Source organism: Apteryx mantelli, chromosome 4 (assembly GCF_036417845.1).
Source record: "Apteryx mantelli isolate bAptMan1 chromosome 4, bAptMan1.hap1, whole genome shotgun sequence".
NCBI lineage: Eukaryota > Metazoa > Chordata > Aves > Apterygiformes > Apterygidae > Apteryx > Apteryx mantelli.
This window is the reverse complement of record NC_089981.1, coordinates 25,498,415-25,518,131: the sequence shown is the minus strand read 5'-3', so window position 1 is coordinate 25,518,131 and position 19,717 is coordinate 25,498,415. Positions and strand designations below refer to the sequence as shown.

Sequence of the window (19,717 nt, the reverse complement as noted above, 5' to 3'; positions counted from 1 at the left end):
TTGGGGGCGGCCGTTGGGGGGGGGGGGGCGGCGCGCGCTTCCGGGAGCCCCGAGGGAGCGGGGCAGGGGGCGGCGGCGCCGCCGCAGCCTCATAACCCCTCGCCGCCGCGGCCGGCGCCGCCCCCGCGGCGGATCGATTACACCTCGGGTGCAGCTGGTGGTTTGGGGGTTTTCCCCGTTTTTCCCTCCTTCCCGCAGTCATGTGATGTCATTGCTCGGTTTCACTCGAAGCAATAAGTCATAAGCACCCCCCTCCCCACGCTTCGTGCAGGGAAACATTAAAAATTGATTACAATAATTTACTTTTTTATATATATAAAAATATAAAAAGCTGATATATATATAAGATGTATAAAAAATATATAAAAATATATATTAAAAAAAATATATATATATAGCAGGTCTTGCAGTTTTGGTACGTTTTGTGATTTTCAAAGCCAAACTGGAAAACTTGGAAAGCCCCGCACAGGCATTTCCAAAAAAAAAACCAAAAAAAAGGAGCTGGGCGACGTCTGCCCTTGCCTCTCTCCCATGTATCACCTTACTGGCGGTGAGGTCAGCTTGAACCGCAAGCCCGCCTGAGTGGGACGGCACCCACACAGAAAGCCCGCGTCGACCGAGGAATGCGTATTAAGCACCTGCTCCAATCTTGCTTTGCTTATCAAGACTCAGGGGGGAAAAAATGATCCTCGGCTTCACGGGATGTCACAATTACAACAGTACGCACTGCTCGCCTCATAAATACACCCCTGTAAGCAGTGCTCCCAGCTCCGAGCAGCCCTGACCTGCGGAGCAGCTGAGCAAAATGCCGTAGCTGTGCATATTCAAATATTTGCACGTTGTGCAATCGAAGACTCCCGGCTCTTCCTGCTGCGTCTATCTTCAACTCTTTCCCTGCTCTCTCAGATCTGACGAAACTTGCTCTGCTCCAGGTGGCTTCTCAGAGAGAACTGGACACCGAAATAAATAATTTTTTCATTTAATTTTTCTTTCTAACCAGAAAACGTAACTTCTGGTTTGTCATTTTTTTCTCTTTCAGCCTTCTGTCTTCCCCATGATACCGTCAAGAAGGAAATGATGCTATCTTCTGCCAGCCCTCTCTGCCGCCCCATCATTGCTGCGGCGCTTCTTGAGCTAGGATTTCCCTGCTTCTCCTTGAATTTCTTGCATCTCCGCTGCTGCCTTCCTCACGAGGCCTTTTAGTATGACTCAGATTCCTGCACAACAACAACAGTATTGGCAGAGCAATGACTGTTGCTCTTTGGCTTTTAGATTTGCTTACTTTGGTCCTTGTTAGACTTGGCAGGAGTACTTGGCTAAACGCACTCTTTATTCTACTGACTGTAATCCTGAGGATGTGGAGAAAATCTCGCCCTGTGCCTGAAAGGACGATGTACAAGAGAAAGGTCAACTTTGGGTTTTTAAGCCAAACTGATATTTCTGTTAAAAAAAAAAAGATGGAAAATGTTTCTTCTTCTTTTTTTGTCTGATCTGCCTGATTCTGTGCATGTTTAATCTCAAACTTGCCATGACAGAATTGTAAAAATCAGTGAATTTAAACCTCTGTCTTCCAGTCATGCACACTTTGGGCATGTGACTAATCCTATTAACTTTTAGTTAAATGTGTTTAAGTGTTTAAAGGATAGAGTCCTAATTACAGGCTTTCTGCAGAGGTCATATATCAAAGGCTGTTCAGAACCTGAGTTTTAGTATTTTCAGAATGAGTAATATTTGTATGAGTTATCCTTTCCGCTCTTCATCCAGCATCCTTTGTGCAGTAAGTTAAATGGGTGTTCCAGTAAAGCCTTTATTAAATAAACTGAATCATCCTAATGCCCAAAAGACAGGTCTCTAGATCATAAACCATTTAGATGTTAGCAGCTGGCAGTGTGAACTGAAAAGAAGCCGAGGACGTGGAAAACACCGTTTAAACAAATAGAGTTTGCAAGGCATAGTGCCAGCCTACATTATAGCTGGTTCCAATCTGAATTATTGAACATTAAGATTTCTTTTTTTTAATGATATATTAAGCAAACAGAAGACAAGAGCCCCAGGGTGATAATTAGCTGTTATTCACAATGTATAATTTAGATATCAAACTTAGGTGTTGCAATTATGACTTTTGGCTCCAGTAGAAAAACGGGTTTGGGAAGTGTCTCCTTCCTCCTGCCCCAAAAGTAAGGGCAATTATATTTAGGTCATTTCTGACAGATACTTGTCCGACCTGCACTTGCAAAGTCACCAAGCAGGGCTGTCACCCTCCATAGTGATCTCTCCTCATGCTTCCTTAGCTTCACTATGAGAAAGTTGTTTCTAACGTCTCTAATTCTCTATTCTAGCCAAAGCAGACTATAATACTGCAACTGAAGGTTTACTCGCTCCAGGCATAGTGGAAGAATAAATTCATTTGCCTGACAAACAATATCCCTTTTTATGTATCCCCCAGTGCTATTTGACTTTTTTGTAGTGGCCTGGCATGGCTGACGCCTGGTAGTTTGTGATCCACTCTAACCACCAAGCCTGTTTTTACAGTGATGCTATCAAACCAGTAAATCCACAACCTGTTTTTGTGCAGTTGGTTATTCTGCCAACAGCAAGGAGTGAAAGCGTGTCCTTCGAATCACTTTTTTCCCTGACTATAATTTGCCAAGTTTGTTCAGATCCGAGCCCTGTCCTCCAACACACTCGCTGCCCCTCCCAGCCAGCGGGTTTGGTAAGCAAGTTTTCTGTTCTGCCATCCGAATCATTTAATGAAAATATCAAATAAGCACTAAGGACATACTCCTGCAGAACTCCGCTTGATGCATCCAGCAAAGTTAATAACCTATGCTTGATAAATATTCTCAGCTGGGCACTCATCCATTAGTGGTTTCCTCTGGCTTGCTTGTGAGAACGTCGTGAGAGACAGTGCTAGAAGTCTTTCTAAGACCAAAATATCTGGCTTCTGTGGCTTTTCTGCTGCACACAGGAGCAGTTAGAACAGAAGTCGGAACAGAAAATTAGATTATTTGGCATGATTTATTCTAGACAAATTAATCTGTCTGATATTCATTTCTTAGCTATCTTGGGGGTACTTAAATGCTTAAATGGAGAGAGAGGTTTTTAATTTGATTCATTTTCTCATGGCTGCACAGACCACAGAAGAGGTACAGATTCCTGATGCAGGAATGCAGGTTAGACAAACTAAATTTAGAGACTGTGGGTTCCTCTGTAGGTGCTCTAAGATTGTCAGTGATCTAACATCCACTTATTTCAAATTCAGAGCAATCACAAAATATCACTTCTACTTTGCTTTGCAGTGGGGACAGAAACACTTAAGAGTCCAAGAAACAAAGGTCACCAGCCTTTGAAAGAGATTTCAAGTAACTGTCTTGGATTTCTCAGGACAATTTTCAGTTTCATGCTTTAAACAGAGACTATGAGACTTCCTAGTGCGGAGATAAGTGCAAGCAAATACATGTGCGCCCCACCAAGCAGTCAGCAGTGTAGCGTTCTGTGACTGTGAGCAGCGGTCAGTGTACTCTAAAGTCAAAGGTGAGCTGTATTTTAAGAAGAACTGGGTCCTGTGGACCAGCTCTCCAATCGGGACAATACTAATGAAAATAATATTAACATTTTAATGATATAAACATGGACAAAGAGTGGGTCTGCCAGGAAGAAGTGAGGATTATGATACTGAATAATATGAATTAGTGGAATAACCATATATGCAAACTGTTCTCTTAACAAGAGAAGAACTAAGATTAAGACAGAAATAGGAAACCTAAATTTAGCAATTCAGTAGTTTAGTTAGGTAAATTGCTTTGAAAGTTGCTTAAAGTTGTCTGCTGCTTAAACATGTCAAAAATCCACAAAAATAAGTATATGGGAAAGGGATAAATAAACTATAATATGTGGTATATGGATATATAGATAGCAGACTGCTATTTTAGATAAAAGATAAATTGCTTTATGTTAGAACTATTTAAGCAAGCAAGATATTCATAAGAATCATGGAAAACAAGAGGCAAAAAACCATTGTTTTATGAAAATAGCCTCTTTTCCCAAGTTGATAAACAGAATGCAGTAAAAATAAACAAATGAAGAAAAGGTGCACGCATAGGTGCCAGCCCTGCAGTCTCTCTGAGGTTAGGGCCCCTCTTTGCCCCCGCGTCCCGCGGGAGGTCCCCGTCCCCGTCCCCAGAGGGGCGCAGTGCCGCCTCGCTGCCGGCCGTTGCGCTGGGCACGCCACCTCGCGTGACCGGGCACAGGGGGTTCGCTCTCTCTACCCGAGAGCAAAGGAACAAGTAAGATGCACAAACTGAGAGCAACGATAGATGTTACAAAGCTGGGAGCGAGAAATTAAGGCCTGGAGCCCGCTGGCGTGCCGGGGTGCAGGAGGCAGACGAGGCCTTTCACAAAATTCACTTTTATTAGCGCCGTCTGGTTTTATTGGGGTTGAGCCACTGATGAAAGCAGATGGCGCTAGTGTCTTTATTATGGCAGCAGCTGGAGCCTACAATACGCGGAGATGTTGCACAATAGCATGTTCGAACAGGCATCTGTGACCCTTATTTGGTGCCAACCCGTTGTTCGCCTTGGCCGCGCGTCAGGCACTTTTGTACACGGTGTCTCCTGCCCCGAAAGGCATTGCCTTACTGCCAGGCTCAAACCCCGCAGAGCCTTTGAGCAGCAGCTCTTTTCACAGAGAGCTGCCGAGATAAAAAGCAAATAGTAAAAAGAGCATACTGAAGGTTTATCTATTTTACTGAAAGTATGCAGAGCTCTTCGTAATCATAAATGCCTGCAAGACTGAGAAATGTGTGTTTGCCACATGCAGTTGCAGATGGCTGCGGCATCTGAAGCAGATCAAATGGTTTGTACATTTTCTCATATTGCTCTGGAGCCAAAGCATTTTCTTTTCAAACACTTATCGAAATATTTGGATTTATTTCCCAAACAATGCTGAGAGCCTGATTTGAAGATCTACTTCATTTTGTGGGGCCTTGGCATTTCTGAAAGTTAAACTCCCAGCTGTTTTTACAGATCTCTACCAAACTATACATGAAAATACAAACATACTAAGCTGCCAAAGGAAAGCAACCTGAAGTTAACTGCTGCTTGAAACTCTGCCCCTCCACCTATTGCACTTCTTCATCCCAGTCTCTTCTAGCCTTGAGCAAACACCTCCCTGGGTTAACAAATCCCTGCACTGGGTCCTCCCACCCTCCAAGATTAACAAACCCAATCTCTTGCATATTATCAGGGAACAAACTCCAGAATAAAGGGCACAAAAGAAATTGCAGCTCTCTATCAGATCAGAGTGTTATCTCAGGGGTTCTGCTTTGCTGATGTTCAACTAATGTGGCAAAGTTCAATGCCAGGCCACACAGGTGAGGAAGATGATTTTATTTTAAACCAATTTCACTCATGCTTTCTCTTGTAGACAGTCTTCCATGTGCACAAGGTTGGAGATGCGTATGGCCGCGTAGTCTGGCCAGGCTGCTCCATACAGGGCACAGGCTAGGGGTGACCCCAGCACAGACAGTGCCCTCACTGTCAGGGCGCAGTCCCTGAGCACAGCAGGCAGTGCTGGGTACTGATAACAGGGACCGTCAGCAGTCCCAGACAAGGCAAAGCAATGAATCAGGTCCAGGGTCCATCCAGGAGCAGCAGGAAACTGGACCAGAGATGAGACTTGAAACAAGGCTGCAACATAGGTTTGAGGTCCACCCATCCACGATACAGGGCTGGAGACAAGCTACCTCCAGCACAGGTCTGAGGTCCATCCATCCAGGAGACAGGGCTGGAGACAAAGCCATACCTATAGCACAGCTCACAGCAGGAGTAGGTGCCCACATTTGAGTTTAAATGGAGCCCCTGGGCCGGGTGCATGGGGGGGGGGGGTCCCAGATGAGGCTTGGCAGGTCCATTAAGACCTATTAGTGCCCTCAGGGCCCTGACGCTTTGTCTTAGACAGCTCTTGGTTTTCCAGATCTGGGTGTCTTGAGGAGCTGTGCACAGTGTGCTGCGATCTCAATGACCTTCTGATCTCGGCGTGCCTGCACGTGCCGTTCCTTTATCCCTTCTTGTTGTTGCCTGATGAATTCACACTCATGCATTGCCATTCATACCTGATTCATACCAACCTTAATGTTTCGATGGCAAATCCCTATGGCTGTTCTCTCACGTTAGAGGAGAAGTCTTTGCCTGGTGGCCAGGCTGTAAACAATTCAGTGCAAACTCAGCACTTAAGACATCATCAGGAAACTAATCAAAAGCTAGTGCAGACTGAAAACACCAGTATAAGATGTTCCCTATGTGAAACAGAATTTAGCAAACAGGCTGCTACCTCCTACGTGAGCTCAGTCTTTGAGTGTAGCTCCCATATTTGAGCACTTTACAGTAGAGTAATCGCACATGCAATTTTCTCAGCATGGCTCTTTACAGTGATAAGCTATATTTATCATGTAGTTAATATAGTTTAAAACAGAGTGTTATATTTAAAACTAATAAAATAAATTCTTGATTATCTTCTGGAAAGTCCAGCATCTTGCATGATGTTCAGCCTCAGTGAAGGAGTGGAGCCCCATTGAAGGGACTTAGCAATAAAGTGAGGTCATTTGGAGGAATGTAGTTTCAGTCAAGCAAACATGAGGGCGTGTTCATTCCAATAGACTTTCATCAAATAAAACTGCTTATATTTAAGCTTTCATGCAATTGCATTTAAGTTGAACTTGTTTCAGCCTCCATTCTTAAGATTTACGTCAGATTTCCTAGAAGGAGCTTGTAATTTGTAGAGCATCTCATACTCATTTGGTGTACCCTTGAGAAATAAATAACTCGTGGCATTGTAACAAATGATATTATTGTTTCGGAATTTCCTTCAGCAAAAATATCTTATTAACAGTTTTATGTTGAAATAGACCACCTTTTAGTCCTGGCACAAAATATTTAAGGGAAAAGCAATCCATTTTGTCTGAGCATACCTTGGTAAATCTAATTCCATTCCAATAAATGAGCAGTGCAAAGAGGATTGGAGCTTACAGTGAAATACTGCAGTAAAGGCCAGATTTATAGCAAGTATAAATCAACATTCTTGCATGGCTTTAGTGGATTTATGCCCATTTATACTAGGCAAGAATCTGGCTCATTACCACTGGATGAACTACAAATAGTGTCAAGCAAGAGTTTGAGTTTTAACTCCTATTTCCTTGACTTTGTTAGCTTAAATCAGATTCTAAATATTTTGAAGACTTTTTGTTGACTGTAATTGAGGAGGAAGCTGGTCTGCAAGCTGGATATATTCCCTCCCTTGAAAGTAAGCTTTTCAAACAAGGCCTGTGCAGCGTTATTAAACAGCCTGAGCAGAATGAGTTGTTGTCAGCCTTTCTAATCCATACGTTTCAAGTCCTGAAATGTAGCCTTTAGGGCAACATAAATAACACAAAATCAGTTGATTGATTGTCCAAGGTTGTGATGACTTGGTGGCGCTCAGCATGAGATGATTTGGTGTCATATGCTCATTCTCCTGTGAAGCACTCTCCTCCAGAGAGAGGCATGTGAATATTTAGAAAGCATGCAGTGCACAGAAATTAAGCAAAGTGGGGTGCCAGGAGGAGCACGCTACTGCCGGAAGCCAACAGGAACAGCTTGCGCAGGACTGATGGACCCTGATAGCACACTTGTACCATTTCACTGGACAGTCTTTCCCCTGTGCCGACAGACTGTTTGCTTCAGTTCCTTTTGCACGGCCTCCTGGCACAAATCAGGGGTGATAAAGTGACCGAAGGGATGATGGGGAGGCCGTGATTGCGACAGAAGCTGGAACTCTTTACACTGGCCTTGCCACTGAGAAAATGTCAGAGGTATACCTTCACTCCATATCCATCCTCCTCTACCCCATCCACCCCCAGCCCTGTGTCTCAGCCTCTCTGACCTTGTCTTTTGGCCTAGCGCCTCCCTTCAGACACAAAAACTGACTCCTTTAAAAACTGTAGTAGCAAGGGATAGCTGATCCAGATTTTCAAAATGTGGGCTGAATCCATGCAGAATTTCAGGAGAGTCTGAAGAATTATCTCACGGGGTTTTATGCTTGCTGTGGTTGCATGAAGTTTTACATGGAGCAGGAGTCCCACCAGCATTTGAGGACAGCCTGAGTTAGTGCAGCTGCCGAGAGAAGAAACCTCTGCTCTGCTTGCGTGCTGGCTTTTCACGGCCCCACGTTTGTGCTGGCACAAGGATTTGTACAATTGCACAGTGAGGCTGACCAGGAACTGTTCAGCTGGAAGCAAACCTAACAGCGATAACACGTTAGCTCCCCTATGGCCACGGCTTTCAGCAGTGCTGCCAGATGGGTGCTCGTCGAACTTTGTCCCCACAGTGGGCTGGAAAAGGAGGCTAAGGTCGCTACTCCGCAGCACAACAGGTACCTGCTCAGCATGGGCAAGCCATCCCGCGTCCCTGCATAGGTTTTGCAACCCGTATCGAAGCCTGAGCTGCGATGGTTACAATTACAACAGCGTGCAGGGCAGGCTGGGGACATCAAGCCATACATGTCTCCATTTCAGTGCCTAACTTCTAAGAACAGGATCTCACACAGTGGCACCACAGAATTTTTTTCCCTGGGTATCAACTGACAAATAATGAATGTTTTTATGCTGTGTCATTCTCTCTGCTCCCTTGGCTGTTACAGATGTTGTCTGACTTACAGAGGCTTTCTCCTCTCAGCTTGATTTCTGCAGCCAGATCCTCTAGCAAAGTCAAACTCCCAGGTGTTTTTCCCTGCCACAGCCAGTGACAGATCCCAGAGTTTACTGTGTGTGGCTAAGAAGAGTGAAGAAAAGCACCGAAAGAAGAGCCATCTTCTGAATAGAAATGTCTTTTGTAACTAGCAAATGTGTTCAAAAGTATTTTTACTGAAGCATTTGAAAAAAAATGTGTATTTAGGAGCGGAATAGCCCAATGTCATAAAAGCTTGAATTGTGGCATTGAATCTCAGAAACCAAGCTACTTCAAGGCAGGCCTGTGGAGTTGGAAGGGAAGCTATGGAGAAGTGCTAGACACTGCAAGAAGCCATGCTGATGAGAAGCAGGAACCCTCCCCTGGTGGTCTCCTGCCCACCTGATCTGTCTTTTAGCTGAACCACAAAGCAGAGGCCACCACCACTTACAGATGTTAAATATCTCATACTATTTCCCACGATCATAGGAGGTTTAGCCTTCATGTCTTACTTAGCTAAATGCTGCCCTTAGTAATTCCATTTCCCTTGTTTAAATTCCCTGGCAGTTTTCAGTTCAGTTAGTTAAATAAACCATCATTTCCTGTCTCAGATGTCAACTATTGTGGACCAGGGTTCCCTAAGGGTCTCGCTGCCTTTAGATCAGCTGCTTCGCAATCTGAGCACATTCTCCTCCCTCTTTAAAACATTTTCTGTGCTTTTGCATGAGGACTTACCCTGTACAGGAAATCCAGGCTTTAACAGTAAAGATAATAGACAAGTCATTTTCTCTGGCATCAGGGGGATTGCAGGAAGCATTGCAGCTATGGCCCTAAATCTTAGATTCAGCAAGATTCAGTTCATGGCACTCAAAGGCGGCGTCTTGCGGTTGGGGTTTCAAATCCATGTTCTCCTCTGCCTTTGCTATATGTATTGAGGCTTTCCACTCAACCTCATGGTTGAGGCTATTGCAAAGTTATGAGTCAAGATCTACGCTCTCTTTTTCATAGTCGGAGGCCTCCGCCACGTTACAATGTCTTTTTGGCCCTGTATGTCCCAGGCTGCCTCCTTGTGTGGATTCCTGCACTTCTGCTTTCTGGCAGACACTCCCAATAATTTCTGAAGATATCTTTGGACTTTCCTCTACAGGTGAGGAGGTCAGGGCTCCTTTATCAGACAAACTGCTGACCCAACAACAAGGTGCAAACAGCTGCAATTATGATTTTAACTCTTTCTTTCCTGGGAACTAGCATGCTAGAGATGGGGAAGTCAATACCCTCCAGTAAATAATATCTGCGGTAACAGTCTTGCATATATTGTAAACGTTACTCTGCATTCATTTAGTAATTGCCGCCTCCTCCTGAAGGTGCTGCTGTATTTGAGTGGTGGAACGAAGAATACCGTCCCCCTTTGGATCCAGGGCTAGAGCAATGCAGTGTCTAATCCTAACAGCCTTTTCTCTCTAAAGAAACCTCCATAGATCTGTTTGCATTAGTCGGAACACCAATAGCTACTCTTACCTAATGCAGCACTAGCACTGCACTCCGGAAGCAATATCCCTTTCTTAAACAGCAGCAACACCTGTCTCTTGAACATTTTTCCAAGTGCCCCAACCTGTGGAGATCCCAGGCAAAGACCTTCCAGTGGAGTGATGGTGGGCAGCCCCAGCTCCCCAGCTCCCAGAGATATCTTTTCAACCCTCCTTTCCTCCTGAGAAAGGCTCCCACTTCTCCACCGTTGTGGCAGGGTCAGGATGTCCCGTGTCCTCAGAGCAATTGCCAAGCGGCGGTGTTACGAGAATGGCCTCTGCCTGCTACATACCTCCAGGTCCTTTTCGTGTGAGTGATTTTTGTGACAAGCACGCTGCAGACAAAATGTGATGGCTTGTTGATATAGTCACACATTCAAAATTAAAGGTCAAATCCCAAGGTCCTTATTGACGCACAGCTCAGCCAAGTCTCTGTTTCACAACCTTGGCCATACTGGGTAACCGGTTTGTTGGTGGAGGACCTCACTGATTGCCATGGAGATACCTGAATAAAACCTGGCTTAAATCCTGTCATTGCTGGGGCCTCTGTCAGATGCACAAGAGAGGAACTCCCTGATGTCTACACAGCACAAACTCCCTTCCCATAAGTTTCCCAAAGCCCACGCATGAGCAAGCCGTAGGGTCTTCTGCATTATGCTTTTTGGGCCTAGAGCAGAGGGAACCTCTGGAAGTGCAGAGGAGAGAAACTCTGCAGTGCCGGGGGCTCTTCCCGTGCCAGCGGCCAGCGCCGGCACTGCCCCTCGCGGGCACTGCTCAGGAGCGCTAGCAGGCAGCACTGCTATTTCTCTTTCTTTCCTGCAAAGTTGCTGACCTCCACAGAAGAACTAGGTTTTCTCTACCTCACCCTAGTTGTCTTCAGTTTTATGTCACCTCCTGGCAGTTGTCATATAATACATCAGCTTCTGTGATTTTGAACAAAACAAACCCCAGTAATGGTGGTAGCATCTTCCTTTCAAAGTTTAGGTGTTCACAGAAAGTTTGCTGCTTCTTGAATTACCTAGAAGGCCCATCACTTTTCTGGTGTAGAGGAAAAATGGTTTGCGGCGAACAAAATGTTTACATAAATGTTTACATTCCTGTAAAACTGAATGCTATCAAATCAAAACATAGTGTCAGTTTTACTGGCATTTAACTCTACATCTGTATGATTTGGGGGCCTCCTCTTGAAAACTACCTTTAAATATGTTTAAAGTTAGGGCAAAGATTCACCTTTTTTGGAATAAAAGTTTACCACCTGGGTTTGTGACACAGAAATCGAGTTCTGGAGCGAAAACTATGGTATGGAATTGCTCTTGACATCTCTTCTTACTCGTTTATTTACCTGAAATTTTGTGAGGAAAATCTCTTTTGAGCAGTCTGGGCCACATTCAAGTCTTTGCTGATAATGCCAGGGGCGAATTCACAACTCTGACCTTTAATGAGTACAGCTGATTGCTCTGAGGAGTTTGACTAGCTGCCAAATTGATATGTCTGTGTATCCCATTAATGATTGTTATATCTCATCTGTGTTTTTTTTTAAATCTCTATTAAATTGATTTTTGGCCAGTTTGTTTGGCAATTTTGCTGAAGCACTGCAAAGTGGACATGAGATAGGAACAATGCTAAGCAACCAGATGTAAAAGGAGTGGCGCGATAAGAAAGTGTATTTGTTTTCCTCTGTTTAAATATGATTTACCAGCTGGGAAGCTGTCCCGCAGGTTATATTGCAGTCCCATTAAACTAATCCAGAGCACGACCACATCACACGATGGTGGCCTTGTAAACACTCCTCATACAAATATCCCCCCGCATGCAGGAAGTGATACGGTAGGAATGGCTTAGGCAACACTAGCTGGAGACGCAGCAGGACAAAAGGTTGTTGAGGAGGAACGGGATACCATCAGTTACATCATGTTGAGGTTAGGCTACATTTTCCCCGTATGTGGGCAATCTCCATCCACCTGCCAGCAGCTGCCCTGAGATCCTTCAGGATCACCAGAACGCTATCAGCACCCAGGCCAGAGACTGGATGAAGAGATAAATGAGAAAAGTACTGGGAAAGAGAGGGCGAGGAGAGGACTTCAGTTGGTCACCTAGAGCATTGCATGATAGCTGAATTTCTGCCATAAGCAAATATATAGGAGGATGTAGAGGGAACCCTAAGACCCTAATTACAGGCAACTAAAAAACTAAACTCGTGCTGTAGTGGCTAAGACCAGATGCTGCGTTGTTCACCTTTGAGTTGCAGAGCCGGCTTCTGCTCATGATACTTGTCGTGCCACGCTGCTGGGCTGCCAGCCGACATCACCCTGTTGGCTTCCGCGGCATCAGCCAGGAAGTTTCTGCCTCTTCCCCAGTGACGAGGAGGATGGGGACTGTCAAAGTGGAAGGAAGCACTGGTTACCACTGCTATTGCTTTTACTGATGGCATTACTTGGACAAGTCACTTCAAGTAGCAGCCACTTGAACAAAAAGGGGGAAGACCATTGACAAGTAAGATCTCTGCCAAATGCCCCCACTGGTGACTGCCATTCTTGCCGCTTATAAATGTTGACTTTCCTTGCACAAACCCAGACCCTTTATGCTTTTTCTTTGCAATCCTCTTCATTTCCTGGCCCGAGAAACCAAACATGCCAAGCAGAATGGTATAAACTGCATTGTTATGTGAGAAAATGACCCCCAGACCTTCAAAGTCACAAAACTGCTCCATGTTGCAATGCCAAAAAGTAACTTATGAGGCAGTGGGTCCTGTTAACTGGGCCAGGCCAGTATATTTTAGAGGGGCTGAAACCACAGACTTTTAAGGCAAGGATTAGACTTAAGTATTTTAATGCAAAGGTAGAAAAAAGTCATAATCCCTGCTCTGACCTCCTCTGTTTCTACTTTGACACATGTATAAAAAGAGACAACTCCTCTCCCACTTTCTAGCTCTTCCCTGACTCCTCTTTAGCTCAGTTTTAGCTCAGTGACCTGGAGGAGATCAGCTGGGAGTGAGCAAAGCGTTGGCTCTGCCTCTGCCAGCCCTGCTGCAAAGGTCCCAGTGAGCTCGCTGAGCTGCTCCCAGGGCAGCAATGCCCTGCCCTGGGCTCGGGGCACCCACTGCAGACCTTGCTTGGGCCACCCATTGCAGATCTTGCATCAGGGAATTAATAGCTCTTACTCTGAACTGTTTAATACCTGATGGCCTGAAAACTTTAAGGGAGTTTAAGGAACTTTAAGGAAAAAAAAAAAAAAGGTTGCAGCCCACTATTGGAAAGGAGGAAATTTTTACTTTGTTTGGTAAAATTTATTTCTGGGCTTGCGACTTTGCAAGAAATAATACCTCAAAATCGCATCATTCTGATTCCCATCACACCCTTTTCTTTCTTTGCTGTCTTGATTTTAGAGGTTGCTATTTTAATAACTGTTTGGAGCTGAAATGAATGCTGTGCAACACTGAAAAGGCTGGAATCCTAACTTTCCCGAGGGAAATTGCTTCCCCTCCCATCCCTATGGGACGGGGCAGCATTTGGCCACGTGTCCGCTCAGCAGCTCAGGATTCCTCTTAGATATATTCTTTTCTTCTTGTCCCCCTCACCCTGTTGCTCTGGACACAATAATTCACGACTGCAGCAGGTTTCTATACCTCCAAACACATGAGTCTGCCTACGTATAGGTACTTCAAAGAGCTGAGGTACAGGGGAATGCTGTGGTTAAACACTGCTGTATATATTATGTCATTGTGGTCTATTTTTAGCAGCTGTGGTTGCTGTGTGTTGCAACCCTCAGTCACCTCTGAATTTATAGTCACAAAAATGAAACTGAAAAACAAATTAATATCAGATCCGTGGACTAGCCAAAAGGAATCATGTCTCAGTATTTATAGAACAAATAAACATAAACAACTGTAAAAATGTCTTTTTGTTCTCTCTGGCTAAACATAGACCTCCTCTGCTGCTGCTCTTTGGGTCTGTAGTAAATGTCACAGCATCCGTGCTGTGAATAATTGTCACTAGGACTTAGTGTTTTTTTAGGTCAGTGCCACAAAAACGTTAGGACTATTACTAAGTACATAGACTGACTGCCCGGGTTTGCGCCTATTCTTTCGGGCCTGACCCTTTTTCCACTTAAATCATTTTTACCTTAACAGACCTGTACTGAAATGAGTTGTCTGAGCATGGTTGCTTCTGATTTACGCTAGTGAAAGTCAGAAGCAAATCAGTCCACTCAACGCTCTGTTTTCTTTGCCAATTTGAAAAAGAGTTAACCCAAATCTACATATTTCTCTTGCTGGTGAAGGGATGTGGTTTCTCGCCTCACACAGCCTGCTTTGTTAGCTTTGTTCCCGGAGGTCTCTGAACGCAGAGGGGCTCTTTCATGCGTGTTTGCTATTCCATTTTTTGTTTTCCCTGCCCGATCTGTCTCACTGCCTTTACTTTTCAGTAACTGTTTCTCAAAATGGCTCCAAAACCCCTCTTTTGCCATCTCACAGGAAAGGGACAATTGCATTATTGTACTGAGTGAATGCATTTTCTCATACATGTAGCTGAATGGGAGATTATTTAAATATCTTAAACATGCTCCTAATTGGAATAACGACAGGCTAAGAATGGCAGTGCGAGGAGAATTTCTATGCAGACTCCTGCATTTTGGTGAATGGCTAATCAACACTCCATCACTTCCTGCAAGGTTAAACAAATTTTTAAGCAAATATAGTTACTGTAAAAACAGCATTTGACTACATTAAAAAAAAACAAACAACCCCAAGCCATGGGTATTTCTGGTGGTTTTTAGATCACGTGAAGTCTTGTGGGGTCCTTGGCAAAGGAGAAGCCGATGCTGCCGGCTGGCTGGCGCGCAAGGGCTGCCCGACCATCCCCGTCCCTGTCCCCGTCCCACCCTGTCCTGTCCCCTTTCCTCTCACCTTGGGCTATCCTGGCCCTTGTGTCACTGCCACAGCTCGAGAGGCCAAGCACTGAACCAAAGCAGGGTAGACTGAGGTTAAAAAATAACCTAGCAGAATAAGTGTGCTTGTCTCTGCATGTGCGTGGTTTTAAAGCAGGCTGGGTTTCCCTGTCGGACTCGCAGAAGGGCGGCACCAAGGACGGTGCTGGGATGAGGGCAGGCAGGAGCGAGGGGCAACATGCGGCATCCCCCAGGGACGGGGAGGAGGAATATCATTAACTGATATTGCTGCCAAATATGTCGTCTTGTGAAGCCACAGCCTTAGACCAGAGCAATTAAATTAGTGCCTGTAGCTTGTACTTTAACAAGGTTGTTCCTACTATTTAGATCTTTTTAGCTTACAGCCATATTCTCAGCAACAGGTTGGAACATTTGCTTGGTCAGTTTATTGCTGTAAACTCAATTATATGCAGTTATTCAAAAGTCAGTGTAGAGTGGTCTAATCTAATCTAATCTAATCACTTTTTAGGTGAAGTCACATTTTTCTTTCATCATATTCATACTTAATTATATCAACACTTTTGATCATTTAACTAACAAAGCCTTTGAGCAGTTCTGAGTGATTAGACATTGTTACCTCTATTCTTTTTTGCATCCTCTGGTACCATTCTTTTCTTTTCTTCTCTTTTCTTCTCTTCTTTTCTTTCTTTTCTTTTCTTTTCTTTTCTTTTCTTTTCTTTTCTTTTCTTTTCTTTTCTTTTTTCTTCTTTTTTCTTCTCTTTTCTTTTCTTTTCTTTTCTTTTCTTTTCTTTTTTCCCCCATAAATCATTTCTGTAATTAATTTCCCTGGGCTTGATCTGAAGCCCATAGAAGTGAGCACACAGACTTTCATTAACATGAATAGGCTGCAGATCAGACCCCCTGTAAATGCTTTAATAAGCATGGGTCAAGAATATGAAATGAAGAACATCTGTTTTATAGTGTGTTTGTATTTTGGTTTCAGATAGCTTCAGCAAACTAATGGCACTGATGCAGAGATGCAAACTCTTGCAGGCACGACACTGGAAAGCAAATATCCGCATTACATGTATTACCACAGTGCCTAGAAATGCCAACCATGGTCAAGCTTGCACTGTGCCTTACTCATGCACACAGCAAGCAACAGACAGTAGGAGACAAACGCAAGGTTTGTGGCAGAACTGAGACTTAAATCCAGACAGCGTAAGTGCAAGTTCAGTGTCCGGTCCCCCAGCTATCCTTCCCCTTCTGCTAAATAAGATATCGTGCTTACACTGTACAAATGCAATATTCTCTAATCATTTCCCTGCCTGAAAACATTATGAGTCGGAGCACGTTAATCCAAAAGGAAGGGCTGAGTCTCGGGTGTCTGCGTCAATCCCACTGCTGTCTGTTTGCACAGCAGCAGTTCCTGGCTCTGCCACCAACAACAAGGAATAAATCCTTTAACTATCTCCCTGATAAGAAAACTCCTTGGAAGAGATTATGCATACATGTTCCACAAGGCTTGAGCTTTCCTAATCCTCTTGCTATTCTGCTTTTCAAATTTATAAGACGCGCTGCAACGGCTTGGAGGAGAGGCTTTAGCTGAAGGGACTTTTGCTACCCAGCATATATGGTGTCGCTAGAAAATAGGCATTCATGACTGAGCGTAAGAAAAACATACAAATTCTACCTCAGGTAGAAGCAAATCCATATTCTCATTAATTACTCAAATGAAAACATTAGTATTAGTGCACTGTTGCTGCTGGAAAGCCTTCTACCATGCTCCCTTATGAGTACAAAGCTAGTCTTCACTGCTGGAAGAGCTGTAGTTTTTCGCAGCAGTGCCATGAACGAGCATGAGTTATCCTGCGATGAAAAGCAGGCACTTCAGCATATCCTGAGGTCAGCACTTCCAGACAGACACACGGGCTGAGCTCAGCACATTTACTTCATAGCGACACCAAACTGTCACCTTCTCACTCTTTCCACCTCAGGAAAACAAATGAACATTAGCTATCCAGAAGTTTTAAAAATTGAAGAAGGTCGGCAGCCTTCCTTAGCAATGAAGATAAGTTTCAAAGCTTTTCTGTAAGCTTCTCAAACATTCGTAATTCTCCTACTGCTGATCTAAATCCAGATTCAGTTATTTATGCTGGATTTATTGTCCCTCATGCTTTGGTCACTTGCTGGCCCTGTCTCAGAGACTAAGCGAGCTCTGGTGATGAACAGACCTTCCTTCGTGCCAACCAGGAAAAATGTAAAACGTCAGAAATGAAAATATTGATAATTGTGCAGAGAAGCACTTCAGGTCAGCTAAAGGGTACGCTGATCTTCATTATCTTGTATGTGAGCCTTATTTTGCCCCGTGGAAGGAAGATTAGGAGAAAGCCAACTTAGTTCTGTGCCCAGCAGAGATACAGAAGGTGATATCCACAAAGGCACACTATTTACTCGTTCACTAAGAGTGAATCTGGAGTGCAGTCTAACAAGCTTTCTGAATCATTTTCTTGGACTTTGGTTCCTAAATGCTGCCTAACTCTCAACCACCATAGCAGGGATTTTTAAATGACTTGCCTCCTACAGCTGGATAATAATGCAGACAGCAATTCCTAGGCACCATCTTCCTCTGTAAGATCATTCTTCCTCTTCAATTACATTTCAGTGGTCTAAATAAAAAATCGAATTTAAACCATCTTAATCTTCCATAAGGTGAGGCATAGAACAAGGAAAATAGCAACTGAGATCAAATAGATCTTCTATGGTCCAATGAGCAAGTTACAACTCTTGTATTCTTTCTTAAAATGATTATTGCTTGTTCAAAAGCAATCTTCTGGTAAGACAGTCAGAAACAGCCACCCCCAAGAGCAGAACCACTAATAATAGGATTTTTATGTTTTTCAGGCTCTGAAATTGTTGTTCCAAAGGCATCGGCTATACCTACTGAGTGATCTTCTATTGCTCTTCTGCTGTCCATTTTGGCTAACTTGATTTCACCCATACTGGGCATAAATGTTGCCCAGCTAGTGAGACACTGAAAGGCAAATAGTGGCAGAGGATTATTGAGGAGAAAACCCAAATCAAACAGCCACTGCCATACTGCATGCTACTAGAGTAGTGTGGAAGAAAACCCTGTTCAATGAAAGCACTGTCCTTAGCTTCTCATCTTACTTCTAATGCTCCTCTGTGTTTGTCCATGTCTGAACCTGGACATTTTTAATGTATAATTATGACGGAGCATAATGGATGAAAGTCCCATGGATGAAATCCCCATGGATGAAAGTCGCGAACGACCTTAAAATATTTTCATACTTGCGAGAACAAAAAATAATGATTGAATTATTCCACATCCCCATGTCCCTGGGTCAAAGGCCTTGAACTTGACAGGGGCAAACCTGAGCTATCTGGAAGTATGACATGGGTTGGGAGGTAGCCTGGCAGGCTCGCTGTGCCAGCCTAGGGCTAGCGCAGCTCTGCAGAGAGGGTAAAAGACCCTGCCGAAAGGCAGGTTGCCTGACTGTGTGGTCTTATGAGGTTGGGTCTCTGAGACAAATCTGGCAAAGACTTGTGGCAGCAATAGCCCTGCTTAACCTAAAACCTTGAGGGAGCCCCTTCCTCTTGCCCTCGCTGTCTGCTCTTGGCCGCTGTGACACAGGCCCAGCGGCCCAGAGTGCGGGTGTGGAAAGGACTGGCTCTAGGGCCAAAGTCTCTCTTTCCCATCACGAGATTAGCGCCCTTTGGCTAGAGCAGTTGTCCTCCCGGTGCAGAGGTGGCAATCACAGAAATGAAAGTAGCTTGAAGTCTAATGGTTTGGTAGTATATTGAAATATGAAAAAGCTAAAGGGGTGGGGGGAAATCATTATCTTTCAGGCCAGTATCGCAGATATTTATGGTTGAGAAATGCTGGCCCAAATTCAAGGCTACACCTTCCAGATGAGCAACGTAAAACAGGTGATACATGGCCAAACAGGGTGAAAGAAGTGCCTCCTGGGTTTCTGTACCGCAGCATCTAGCGCACTGCCAGACAAAAAAGTGCTCTTCCAGGTAAGAGGGCAATGCTGGTAGCTATCCTAACCTACTGGCCAGCCCTACTTCCCTAAGACATTAATTGAGGATCAATGCATAAATGGTAATTTCTGACAGGAGCAGGATATGGGTCCTGCCTCCCTTCCCTTCTCCGAACATGCTTCTGATCAGAAGGAGCAATGGTAGGTACTGCAGATGAATGCATGGGCATGTGCATCTGCTTCTGTTTGCTGAAAGCTGCCATCATGAAATTCTGCAGATGAACGAAGGAGGGTGGCGGAGGAGACTGGAGCAACAGCGGCTGGAAGCACAAGTTCCCAGGCCAAGGTACAGCATGACCAGCAATGCTCAACCGCACTCCTGGCCAAGTGCCCAGGGCCTGACAGCATGCCCAGGAAAAGAGAAAATCCTAGGGGAGAGAAAGCAAAATAAACCAAAAATAGATGCAAGAGGAAGGGGCCTGCAAAAGCTTCCTTACATGGGCTGGGAGCCGCCTGCTCATGGGTTTGGTCTAAGGGTTCCTGTGGGGCACCTGGGGCTGAGAAAGCCCATGATTTCTGGGAGCTCATCCCGTCCCAGCA

At 44.5% G+C, this 19,717-nt stretch overlaps 1 protein-coding gene and 1 long non-coding RNA gene across 3 annotated transcripts in view; one reads left to right on the top strand and one right to left on the bottom strand.

Moving 5' to 3' along the window:
• SPTY2D1 (SPT2 chromatin protein domain containing 1) overlaps positions 1-15,785 on the bottom strand; it is a 35,083-nt gene extending 19,298 nt beyond the window's left edge. The window contains exons 1-2 of one of the 2 annotated variants that reach the window (XM_013957859.2): positions 15,748-15,785; positions 12,462-12,601 (exon numbers count right to left, since the gene is read on the bottom strand). In XM_013957859.2, the coding sequence (XP_013813313.1) occupies positions 12,462-12,491 (30 nt within the window). In that variant the 5' untranslated portion in view covers positions 12,492-12,601; positions 15,748-15,785. Of the gene's footprint in view, positions 1-12,461; positions 12,702-15,747 lie in introns of those variants that run through there. The other variant, XM_067296038.1, reaches the window with a different exon arrangement.
• Positions 747-18,394, top strand: LOC106497072 (uncharacterized). Its single transcript, XR_001294728.1, has 3 exons — positions 747-932; positions 1,040-1,406; positions 18,015-18,394. It is a non-coding gene; the product is annotated as an uncharacterized lncRNA (long non-coding RNA).
• Positions 18,395-19,717: the final 1,323 nt, after the last annotated feature.